Source organism: Mesoplodon densirostris, chromosome 16 (genome assembly GCF_025265405.1).
Source record: "Mesoplodon densirostris isolate mMesDen1 chromosome 16, mMesDen1 primary haplotype, whole genome shotgun sequence".
NCBI lineage: Eukaryota > Metazoa > Chordata > Mammalia > Artiodactyla > Ziphiidae > Mesoplodon > Mesoplodon densirostris.
This window is the reverse complement of record NC_082676.1, coordinates 82,936,835-82,949,977: the sequence shown is the minus strand read 5'-3', so window position 1 is coordinate 82,949,977 and position 13,143 is coordinate 82,936,835. Positions and strand designations below refer to the sequence as shown.

At 49.2% G+C, this 13,143-nt stretch overlaps 1 protein-coding gene across 4 annotated transcripts in view; it reads right to left on the bottom strand.

Moving 5' to 3' along the window:
- Positions 1-13,143, bottom strand: part of NINL (ninein like) — a 112,797-nt gene that overhangs the window by 7,512 nt on the left and 92,142 nt on the right. For all 4 annotated transcript variants that reach the window (XM_060078183.1, XM_060078185.1, XM_060078182.1 and 1 more), the window contains exons 17-19: positions 8,534-8,638; positions 7,298-7,367; positions 582-740 (exon numbers count right to left, since the gene is read on the bottom strand). In XM_060078183.1, coding sequence (XP_059934166.1) covers positions 582-740; positions 7,298-7,367; positions 8,534-8,638 — 334 coding nt within the window. The remainder of the gene's footprint in view (positions 1-581; positions 741-7,297; positions 7,368-8,533; positions 8,639-13,143) is intronic.

Here is a 13,143-nt window from a genome sequence, read left to right as displayed (position 1 = left end):
GATCCCAGCAGCCTGAGGACCACACCCGACGCTCTGCTGTATCTCCTGGCCCTCCCTCCACACGCACGGGCTTCTGTCACTAAGACGTATGCTGTGCTTTCCCCCTCTTATTATATCTTGGCTGTTAAATACTTTTCAAAAACATGGTTTTTAATGGCTGCACCATCATTTACTGACTAATTCAATACTGTTGATGATTCAAAGCTGATTCCAATTCTGTTTTGCTATTATAAATACCACAGCAATGAAAATACTTCCACCTAAGTCCTTACACAATGCTCAGTAAAGTTCCCACTAGCAGAACCATGAAGCCAGAGTGCACGGACGTTCTTGATGCTCTTGATGTATATTTTGCCATATTGTCCTCCAGAGAGGTTGTACCAACTTACTCTCCTATCATCAGGATTTAATCCCTTTCTACTACTTTTTCTAGATACCAGGCTTTGTAAAAGCTGCTGAAGTCCACATATTTTCAGGGCTTGCTTGTTAAGTCCCTCCCTTTACCTCCAGGCACATCAGGGCTGTTCCTCATCTGTTTCAGGCCAGCCTGTCTGCCCCTCCCTGCCCCACCGGCCACTCACCTGCAGCTCCTCCCGGCACGCCGCCTCCTCCAGTCTCTGTGTCAGCAGCTGAACAGTAATGTGATTCTTCTTGCTCTGGGCCTGGTGGGTAGAGGCCTCCTCTCCCAGCTGCAGGACCCTGTGGTTGAGCTGGGACAATTCATCCTTGCATTTCTGACTCTAGAACAAAAAGGGATAAAACACAGATGAAACAGTTATTTTTTTAAACCAACAGCATTCCCGTGGTTCTCAACCAGGGACACTCTTGCTCCCCGAGGGACTCTTGGCAATGTCTGGAGGCCATTTTGGTCATCACAGCTAGCGGGGCGGGGTTACTACTAGAAACTAGTGGGTGAGGAGCTCAGCGTCCCCAGAGTGATGGGCTCTCTGGCCACGGGGCAGAGGATGAACTCTGGTCCATCCAAGAAGCAGCAGCCTGGGCACCAGGGGGGCTCACAGCGCATCAACACCCAACCACTGCTCTGGAGAACTGGCATGGTTTTCTTGTTTCTCCCACGGTTATTTCTAACATTATCTTAAGCAATTTGAAGGGAAAAAAAAAACTCTCGTTATACTTGAGGAACGTGATTCTCCTCAAATCATTGTCATTAAACACAAAAAACGAGGCTCCCGGTATGGGGAGCACGCTGATAAAATTGGTCACTTTGCAGGCAGCGGATGCTGGACGCTGGGCGGTGCTGCCTGGGATGAAACAGCAGCCAGCAGGTGACACACGGAAGTTCGTTATTTCCAACCGGGTGTCACACACCTTCACACAAACCACGTTTTGCTCATCTGCTTTTCCCCAGCAGCCGCTCTGGAGGCCGAGGGTCTGCAGCCCTCCGTGCCTCAGGGCAGCGTCCATGCACAGCTGGTGGGCACGTCACTGTCGCCCCAGGGCCGGGTGTTCCCACCGCACCAGCCAGGCACAGGAAGAAGCAGGCTGGGGCGAGAGCTATGGGTCTCTCCAGGGGACAGCAGAGGTCTGAGAAGCCAGAGGTGACAAAAACACTCCCAGAGGACTTCCCTGGTGGTGCAGTGGTTAAGAATCCACCTGCCAGGCTGCACTGAATCCATCTGGTTGTGCCTTCCACACACACACACACACACACACACACACACACACAGGCATAATGATTGATTGCTTAGAACGAGTTCCCCTAGGATTACCTTTTTTTCTCTAAATTAGTTTTTTCTTTAAATTTAACCTTCGGTTTTGAGTCACTTAGTTGGCTGTTGCATCATATGATTCTCTGGTTGTCTCCCAGTGATGCCAGATGGGATCAGCACAGCCCCAGGTGCTAGTTGCTAACGCCTATAACATACCACCCAGCCCCACAAAGGAGAATCATTTAAGAGTTCTTTGGACTTCAAAAGTAGCCAAAGAATTCATGTGACAGGTTATCCCAGAAAATCTTTTGCAGTTAGTGAAATTAGGGTATAACTAAGACCATTCGGAACACTACACACACAGTTAGGGTGAGCTGGGTACAGTGGTGGGACAGCTGTAAAGTACTGAACACGTCCGTGCTCTGCTGGGGGAGACTAAAGGGAAAGAGGTGTTCAGCCTAGAAAAACACTCTTCAGTGGATTTCCTAGGAAGTCAATGTGTCTTGGGTTTAACTTTGAAACAAATGAAAACATTTAAGAACTGACTCAGTAGCATTTGTGGATTTCAGATTGAGACCCATGTAAAAGCAGCGTTTTATTCTGTGAAAAAAAAAGAATCCACCAGCCGACGCAAGGGACTCGGATTCGATCCCCGGGCCGGGAAGATCCCACATGCTGAGGAGCAACCAAGCCTGTGTGCAACAACTACTGAGCCTGCACTCTAGAGCCCGTGAGCCACAACTACTGAAGCCCGTGCACCCTAGAGCCCACGTGCTGCAACTACTGAAGCCCGTGTACTCAAGGGCCCGCGTGCCGCAACTACAGAGCCCACGGGCTGCAACTACTGAAGCCCGCGCACCTACAGCCCGTGTTCTGCAACAAGAGAAGCCACCGCAATGAGAAGCCCACACACGCAACGAAGAGTAGCTCCCGCTCGCCACAACTAGAGAAAGCCCACGCGTAGCAACGAAGACCCACCGCAGCCAAAATAATAACAATAGTAATAAAAATTAAAAAAATAAAAACACTCCCAGAAAGAGTAAGAGCTCAGCAAGGTGTCAGGACACAAGGTTGGCAGGTGAAAATCCACTCTATTTCTATGTCCTGACAGTGAACACGCAGACTCCCATGTGAAAAACAAAACACCATTTCTGGCTTCTGGTCTGGCCTGTAAAAAGCTTGGAAGTCGTCACTCCCAACCTCCCAACAAGAAAAAGCTGAGTAACTGAAAACTCAACCACTCTTCTGAGACCCATCAGAGAACTGAGGTCACAGGGCAGATCAATTCCCTGAAAACTGGAGAGACGGGCAAAGAGAGGCACAGCTCACCAGGAGCTGATGGCTGGAGCCCGAAACAAAGTGGCTACTGTGGGCGGAACTGTATCCACAAACTCTTGGCTGTGTCTGGAGACAGGGCTTGCAGCAGGTAATTAAGGTTACATGTGCTCACGAGGTGGGGTCCTAATCTGATAGGACAGTGACTTTATGAGAAGACACAGTGAGAGGGCATCCTCTGCAAACCCGGAAGAGCCTTACCAGAACCAAGTCAGCCTTGCCTTGATCTTGGACTTCCGGCCTCAAGAACCATGAGGCAATAAACTCCTGTGGTTTAGACCACCTGTCTGTGGCATTCTGTATGGAGCCTGAGCAGACTAAGACAGTGACCATTTTGAAGTACACAGAGCGTTCTGTTCTCCTGCCCTCAAGGGAAACGGCCTTTTCACCAGATCAGAACCAGCGTGGGGAAGGGGATTCCCAACTGCAGCCCCCTCTGACCTTTGTGACTCAGCACACAGCTATCAGAGTGGCTAAAGTACAAGAGTGATAACACAAGTGTGGACGAGGATGCGGGGAAAGTGGATCCATTGCTGGCAGGGACGGAAACTGTTACAGCCGCTCTGGATAACACTTGGGCAATTTCTTATAAAACTAAACACGTAACTACCGTACAACTCAGCAACTGCTCTCCTGGGCATTCATCCCATGAAATGAAAACCTATAACCACACACAGACCCGGCTGAGAATGTTCACGGCACCTCTGTGACAGCCCCAAACTGGAATCAGCCCAGCCGTCCTTTAAAAGGTGAGCGTTAGGCTTCCCTGGTGGCGCAGTGGTTGAGAGTCCGCCTGCCGATGCAGGGGACATGGGTTCGTGCCCCGGTCCGGGAAGATCCTACATGCCGCGGAGCGGCTGGGCCCGTGAGCCATGGCCGCTGAGCCTGCGCGTCCGGAGCCTGTGCTCCACAACGGGAGAGGCCACAACGGTGAGAGGCCCGCGTATCACAAAAAAATAAATAAATAACAATAAAAGGTGAGCCTTAAAACAAGCTGTGGGCAACTTCCCTGGTGGTCCAGCGGTTAAGACTCCATGCTCCCAAGGGCCCGGGTTCGATCCCTGGTCAGGGAACTAGATACCGCAGGCCACAACGAAGATCCCACATGCCGCAGCTAAGACCAAGCACAGCCAAATAAAGAAATAAATATTAAGAAACAAAACAGGGCCTCCCTGGTGGCGCAAGTGGTTAAGAGTCCGCCTGCCGATGCAGGGGATGCGGGTTCGTGCCCCGGTCTGGGAGGATCCCATATGCCGCGGAGCGGCTGGGCCCGTGAGCCATGGCCGCTGGGCCTGCGCATCCGGAGCCTGTGCTCCGCAACGGGAGAGGCCACAGCAGTGAGAGGCCCACATACCGCAAAAAGAAAAAAAAAGAAAAAAGAAACAAAACAGAACAAGCTGTGGGACATCAAGGCCTTGGAATAGTGTCCAGCGACAGGAGGAAGCTAACCGGGGACACACAGCCGGGAATCATGATATGCGAGAAAAAGCAACCCCAGACTTCGCCTTCTGTCTTCCTTTTGTATCACATTTTGAAATGACACAATTTTGCAAATGAAGGGCAGTTAGAGGTTTTCCGGGGTTGAGGGCTGTGGTAGGTGGGCAGGAAGGCGGTGGGTGTGGCTATGAAAGAACAACGTGAAGGATCCTGTGCAGCTGGAGCTGTTCAGTGTCTGGACTATGGTCGTGGAGACACGAACGTACACAGGGGATAAAACTGCACAGAACTTGACACACACACGAGTACACAAGTAAAACTGGGGAAGCCCGAGTAAGGCGCATGGAGTGTATCAAGGTCGACATCTTGGTTGTTGATATTCATTATGGGCTGATCCCTGCCAATGCACATGTGGAAGCCCAAACCCCCAATACCTCAGAGTGACTGTATTTGGAGATGGGGTCTTGAACGAGGTGATTAAGGTAAAATGAGGTCATATGGGTCCAATATGATGGTGTCCTAATAAGAGGTGAGGACACAGACACGTCCGAGAGACGACCACGTGAGGACACAGGGAGAGGACAGCTGTATACAAGCCAAGGAGAGAGGCCTCAGGAGGAACCAGCCCTGCCCTGATCTTGGACTTCTAACCTCGAGAACTATGAGGAAATAAACTTCTGTTGTATTAGCCACTCACTCTGTGGTACTTTGTTATGGCAGCCCTAGCAAACGAACACAGAAATATTATACTATAGTTCCATAAAACGTTACAACTGGAAGAAACTGGACAAAGTGTATTTCTCTGTAATATACTTCTTTTTTTTTTTTTTTTTTTTTGCGTTACGCGGGGGCCTCTCACTGCCGTGGCCTCTCCTGTTGTGGAGCACAGGCTCCGGACGCGCAGGCTCAGCAGCCATGGCTCACGGGCCCAGCCGCTCCACGGCATGTGGGATCTTCCCGGACCGGGGCACGAACCCATGTCCCCTGCATCGGCAGGCGGACTCTCAACCACTGCGCCACCAGGGAAGCCCTGTAATATACTTCTTATAACCACCTGGGAGTCTGCAATGATCAATACTAATTTCAACTAAAAAAAGAATTAAAAAACAAAACCAAGAATGACACATCCCAGCTTCTGTGCTTCAGTCCAAAAGCCAGTAAGTGAGACCAAGTACAGAAGGCATTTACTTATGGGGCAAAGGGAGACCAGTGTGGAGGTCAGTGCTGAGGGAGACAGGGCATCTACCCGCAGGGTAAAGGGATGAATCAAAGAGTTAAGTAAATCTGTGGAAGATGAGGAAACCAGGTTTTTCATTGCTAGAGGCAAGAGTTATGGAAAGGGAGAAAACTAGAATTATCCCTGTGATGTTGGAATTGCAGATAGGAGTTTGAATTCATGGTTTTCAGTAGGGAGATATATAAATAAATATACCTGAAACCATGTGCATGTGAGCATGATAAATATACGTATACATTCCCTAGCTCTATGCACTAAATGCACCTGGACATAGCGATGCCCCAGGAGCCGTGAGCACTCCTAGCGCCCAGATCTTGGTCTCTAAATACCATTCAGAGCTAAAAGTCACCAAGGGCTCCTTGGAGAAATGACTGCTTCCAGGACTGGGGCAGGGAAGTTGTAGATGAACCTGGAATATCGTGGGGCACCAGAAAGTGAGGAAGTGCGCAAAGAATGGCCAGGACCTGTCAGGAGGACCCAGAAGTCACCCCGAGGGGGCTCTTATTCGCTAAATCTGGGACAAACTGAGCGTGAAAATAAATACTGATGGTAACATATTAATAACCCATTGAATAAAATAGGAATCTATGATAGTAACATAATGATGAATAAATAAATGGAGGGCTTCCCTGGTGGTGCAGTGGTTGAGAATCCGCCTGCCAATGCAGGGGACACAGGTTTGAGCCCTGGTCCAGGAAGATCCCACATGCCGTGGAGCAACTAAGCCCGTGCGCCACAACTACTGAGCCTGCAGTCTAGAGCCCGTGAGCCACAACTACTGAGCCTGTGCTCTAGAGCCTGTGCTCCTCCACAAGAGAAGCCACCGCAATGAGAAGCCTGCGCACCACAACGAAGAGTAGCCCCCGCTCGCCGCAACAAGAGAAAGCCCGTGTGCAGCAACAAAGACCCAATGCAGCCAAGAATAAATAAGTAAAATAAATAAATGAAAATAAATAAATAAATGGAGAGAAGAAAAAGCTCTTCCTTACACTAGAACACCAATTAACAAATATAAAAGGAAGCTGGGATTAGTCACCAACTGGCCACCATCACAGTAACAACTGACTCCACCAAGAAACAGAGGATGCTAAAACAAGGGGGTGAGAGTTTGATGAAGAACAAGATATTCACATCATATCAAAGCATTTCCCCATAAAATATTCAGTAATTACCAAGGGGAAAGTAACTTTGTGGAGAAGCCTGACCAACACCACCTGACCAAGAATCTAAGTTGACGTCACTAATGCTTGTGTCCCCAGATTGGATGGGATGAGAAGGACACAGCATCACTTTGGGGATATTCACACATAATCTGAATCCAGTCACAGGGAAGCACCAGATACACCGAAACAACCACTTGTAATCTTCAAAAGTGCCAGGTCCTAACAACAAGGACAGGTGGACTGAAGCCACATGAGGTCCTGGGCTGGCTGATGGGGCAGTTTCATAGTCACACTGGTTTCCTAATTTGGGGTGGGAGAGGGCTGATGGGTCAGCAACTCACTCTCAAGTCTTTCCTAACAAAGTTCTGTGCTTCCTTGTTGTAAGCTTGAAATTATTTCAAAATAATGGAAAAGGGAGGGTGGCATCAGCTTCATGCCAGGTGTCAATACTTCACCTGTGTGCAGAGCTCTTCCATCTCAGAGCAGGCCTTTTCCTTCTCTCTCTTTAAAACCTCAACTTCCTTCCTGTTGAAGAAGCAAAGTTAACAGTATCACCAACCACTCATCGCTCACGGTCACCTTGGCGGCTTGGATTTGTACACCTGCTCCTGGTACCCTACAGCCACTGCTCCGTCACTGTCCTACGCTATTGCTGCTGCTGGTCCAATCGGATCCCAGCTTCGGAACCAGAGGAACCCTGACAGCACTGTAAGAACAAACCCTCCATGACGCTCCTCAGTCACACACGTTAATCTCTCTCCAGCACACACGACTGCTCTTCACACCCAGCAGCATAAACACCAACACAGGCTCACATTCACTGACATCTGAGGTCAAAGGGGTCCCAGCACCAAACTTAGGGAAAAATGGTTCCTGGAGGGAAAAATCTTGAAGATTTCAGAACGGCTGTAACGTAACAGCGATCGCTTATTGACCATCCACTTTGGATCCCAGGCTTTCATCATCAGGCACTTTAATTAAATCAATACCGCATTCTTGGCAGTTTAGAGCCGGGCTCATCTTGAACGTCATTTAAAAAAAAAAAGCCAAACAAACCATCCTCGGATGAGGCTCCGATGGTGAAAGCAGAAATGCACTGACAGGCATCCCGAGCCTCCACCGCAACACACACACACACACACACACACACACACTCACACTCACTCACTCACTCACTCCTGCCTCAGTGCTCAGGCCCCCGACCCCTGACTCTGACTCACTGAAATCGACAGACCAGGAATGAACCTCGGAGAAAAGTACAGCTGAAGAACAAACAGATTCTACTCGCCCAGAAAGGCTGCAAGAGTATCTCTCGCCCCTACGAGAATGCTCGATGCCTCCCCCGAGCCCTGAGCACCATGTGGAGTATTTCTGCAGGGTGAGCGGTGCTTGCAGAGCAGCGTCAGAGGCACACGGGCCTGTGCTGGAGCTGGGGGCGGTGGCGCTGACCTGGCACCTCCTACTTCTGCGAGCCAGGAGCTCAGGAAGGAAGGTGGCTGCTGACATCTGCAAGGAGGCCCAAGCCCCGCTGGGCCTGGCAAGGCTGGTCAGAGGGCAGCACGGCTCTCCTGGAATGCGGGTTATCTGTGCACACGTCCCACTTTCTACAGCAACGCCTTCTAAGCTTCCTCTACGAAGAGCAAGCCCTGTCAGGGACCCGGGTCGGGGTGGGACCATGAGACGGCCCTTACCTCTGGGCAGCCTCTGTCCTTTCTGCAGCGTCAAGCTCTTGCTGGATCCTCGCCAGCTCATTTTTCAAAAACGTGTTTTCTTCAGAAAGCCTATCCAACTTGATTCTGCATGAGAAATTTAAGAAAGGAAGAAGAGTGGGAACTCCAGAAGCTGGTCACCCCCACGCACTCCAGTCTTGCAGTGACCCTGCAGCCACGCTTCCCCTTCCCTAGATGAGGGCACAGGACACCACTTCCTTCGCTTTCCTGTATCCTGTGTTAACCTGCTCTGGTTTGCATCTCCCAAGAGATAAGCTATAGAAGACAAAGCTTTCTTAGCTAAAACGGCCACACAATCAACTCCTTGGTATATTCAGCACCTTGGTTCTTCGTGTTCACAGCTGGCCTGTTCCTGCATCTTATAACCTCCACTGAAATGTGTGTGTGCCCATGGCTGGCACCAGTGCAAGATGCTGGGTGAGTCCTCGCGAGGTCATTGCAAGGAGAGTGGCCACCCCCTCCACCCAGTGGACTCCAGCACAAAGCTGAGGAACACAAGGACTGGGGAGGCCGGATCCCAAGGGAAGAGTGCCGCCATCCTACACCCTGAGGTCAGTACCAGGAGGAGCCTGGGATGATGCCCGTGTCAGTGGACAGAGGGCGACCTGATGCAACATAGAGCCTTCAGGGGGAAAAGCAAGTACCGACAGTGGCTGCTGGGACCAAGTCTGCCCAGAGTCCCCCTGGCTTCCAATGCCCTTAAGAGTCTCGCTGGGAAGGTAACCCCATCTATGTGTGACACACGAGCAACTGACCAGTAAAGATCACGGGGAGGCAGCCTGAAACCCACGCCTGCTGCCCAGAGAGTCTATCCTTAACACATGTTGGTCTTGCGGACATTTATTCCCCTAAACAGGTCTCTACCTGGCATTAGCTTCTTTTCAATCTAAAACTACTCAAAGCCACATGACCTCATATGTTTATGTATTATTCTTATAATGTCAAGCATAAGTATGTCCTTCATAAGCATAAGTACCACTTCATTTTTCCTCATGAGGAACTAGAGAGAAAGATAAAGACATAGAAGTCAACGGAATTTTAAAAGCAGCAAAGGGTTTCAAGCAGGGGAGTGACACAAATGAGGTCTGTGTTTTGAACTGTCATTCCGGCTCCACGATGGAAAACAAATGGACTCAAGGCAGGTGTGTGTGTGTATGTGGTTGGCAGGGGATTCTGCCTCCAGCTTCCTGGGCCTCAAATAAGATGGCAGTTGCTCCACCCCAGCTGCCCACACTCACCAAATAACCAGAGCAAAGCTGATCATCTAGTGTGTGATGTCCTCACAGAAGGTAATGGAAACCTCCAGGGGTCCCCAAACAAAAAAACCCCGGAAGCTGAAACCAAAGCCGTGAGCATTAAGCAACACAAAAATGGGGTTACCCTGAGGCCAGCACCTACACCTGTGTGGAGAAACCACACCGTGGATACATGCACTGGGCCAGTTCCCTGGAAGAGGTTAAAGTGGTCTCAGATTAAGAGGCTCCCAACTCTTGGCAAAAGCAAAACACATCCTTTCTGCAGGGAGTACCCTCTACTACAGCTCCCAGGATTCCCAGAGATAAACATCACGTAAGCATGAGCTCACAATTAAAGATCACTGCAATATATGTGGAAAAGGACCACCTATGAGAGTCAGAAGAAGCCAGAACAACAGAATTAGATCCTGTAGGAACCTCAGATACTGGAATTATCAGACACAAACTAAGGATAAATATTATGAAATGTTTACTTAACTAAAAGATGGAAATTTAAAAAAGGACAAGCAACAAGAAGCTATCAAAAATGATCAGACAGGATGAACTGAACAGAATTCTGGAAAATAAAAAGCCAATGTCAAAAGAAAAACTCACTGGCAGAATGTGCCATAGACAGAAAAGAAGTCGGAAGTAATGAAAGAGAGGTTAAGAAATGGAGGAGGAAGGATGCTCAACATCACTAATCATTAGAGAAATGCAAATCAAAACTACAATGAGGTATCACCTCACACCAGTCAGAATGGCCATCATCAAAAAAACTACAAACAATAAATGCTGGAGAGGGTGTGGAGAAAAGGGAACCCTCGTGCACTGTTGGTGGGAATGTAAATTGATACAGCCACTATGGAGAACAATATGGAGGTTCCTTAAAAAACTAAAAATAGAACTACCATACGACCCGGCAATCCCACTACTGGGCATATACCCTGAGAAAACCATAATTCAAGAAGAGTCATGTACCAAAATGTTCATTGCAGCTCTATTTACAATAGCCAGGACATGGAAGCAACCTAAGTGTCCACTGACAGATGAATGGATAAAGAAGATGTGGCACATATATATAATGGAATATTAATCAGCCATAAAAAGAAACGAAATTGAGTTATTTGTAGTGAGGTGGATGGACCTAGAGTCTGTCATACAGAGTGAAGTAAGTCAGAAAGAGAAAAACAAATACCGTATGCTAACACATATATATGGAATGTAAAAAAAAAAAATGGTTATGAAGAACCTAGGGGCAGGATGGGAAAAAAGACATAGACCTTCTAGAGAATGGACTTGAGGACACGGGGACGGGGAAGGGTAAGCTCGGACAAAGTGAGAGAGTGGCGTGGACATATATACACTACCAAATGTAAAACCGAGAGCTAGTGGGAAGCAGCCACATAGCACAGGGAGATCAGCTCGGTGCTTTGTGACCACCTAGAGGGGTGGGATAGGGGGGGGTGGGAGGGAGGGAGATGCAAGAGGGAAGAGATGTGGGGATATATGTATATGTATAGCTGATTCACTTTGTTATAAAGCAGAAACTAACATACCATTGTAAAGCAATTATACTCCAATAAAGATGTTAAATAAATAAATAGATAGATAGATAGAAAGAAATGGAGGAGTGAAAAGACCTAACATCATACATCCAGTTGTAGAGGACAGTGAGGGGAGAAGCAATATTTTACAAATAGTGGCTGAGAGTTTTTCATAGGACACAAATCTATACATTCAATAGACAATGTTTTCTAAGTAGGATAAGTAAAAAGAAAACCACACCTATGTCCTACGACCCAACAATTCCATTCTTATGTACACCAGCACCCAGAACAAAAAATGGGGCTCCCCAAAGCCCCCAAGGGTTGCCACTATGCTGACTTGGAAAAGTGACCCCTGGGGGACTTGTGCTGGGGACACAGATGTGTCCAATTCATCAACAATTCTTCCAAGTGCACACACGTGTGTATTTTTCTTGTGCATATAACACTTTAATAAAAAGTTAAAGTGAAAGAATACACACCTAAACTTACCAAAGAAAAACCATAGAAGATGGAGAAGTTAATAGCAGCCAGAGGATACAACTCAGATCACCATTCTCAGGTTCTAGGGTTCAGTCCCTAGAAACTGAGAATGAGCTGTTTCACGGCAAAGGGGAATCAACGCAACAGAGTTAAGGCTGCTAATTCGCTGACCTTAGATGGGAAGAGTGTCCTGGCCTGTGCAGGTGGCCAAGGTGGGCACAAGGCTCCTCAGCTGTGGAAGAGGAGGCAGAAGAGTGGGCGTCAGGACAGTGGGAGGAGGACCAACCAGTCACTGCTGGTGTTAAAGAAGGAAGGCGCCGGACCGAGGAACGTAAGGCCTGCAGGTTCTCCTCCAGAGCCTCGGGCAAGGAAGGCAGCTGCCGACACCCAGATTTCTGCCCAGTCGTACCCACTTCTGACTTCTCGGCTCCGACACTGTGAAATTCTAAATCGCGATGCTTTAAGCCTCTGACTCTGCGGTAATTCATCACAGCAGCAATAGGAAACGGACGCTCACACAAGGCAGCCACGGTTGGATGGAGCAGACTGCCCAGGTCAAAGGGCAGAGGGCAGCCCTTTGACGGCTCCTCTAAGTTCGTGCTCCTAGGAAGACCATCCTTCAGAAACAGGGGAGAATTTGAGACATTTTCGGATAAACAAAAAACGGAAGGAATTTCCTCCAAAGAGAGTTTCACTAAAGGCCACACATCAGAGGAAAGAAGATGGTCCCATAAAGAGGGCATCCAACCAGGCATCCAAGCTGAGGGCCGTTCAGCAAAATGCCTCGTCTGGATTCTTCAAAAATGTCCACGTCCAAACTCCCAGAAACAATCTACCAAAACTGACTCAGGAAGGAACGGAAGAGTTGAACAGACCTGTAACTAGGGTTACAGGTGCCAGAGCATGGAGCCCCCCCGCCCCGAGCCCCACCTGGGCAGGGCGGGGCGGGGGGACGGGGCGGCTGAAAGCTCCAAACACCTGTCTTGCTCCCGGCTGCACCCCCGGCTGTGCTGGCACATGGCAGTGCCCAGGAAACGGTGTCCAATGATGCAGACCCCACTGAGACTCAAACTGTGACTTTAGCTATGGGGCCAACAGGCCAGGGCAGGCAGCGGGGCAGGGGGAGCAGAGAGGACCAGGACAGCCTGCTGGGCCTCGAGGCTGGGGATGGGGTAGAGAATTTGGACAGCACAGGTCTGAGCTCACGTGTCTGTCCACCGGGAAGCACCCGAGACGGACAGCAGAGTGGGATTCTGGGCTCTGGGCTGTGTCTGTGCCGAAGGCCCCTGTGTGTGCCTGGAGCCTA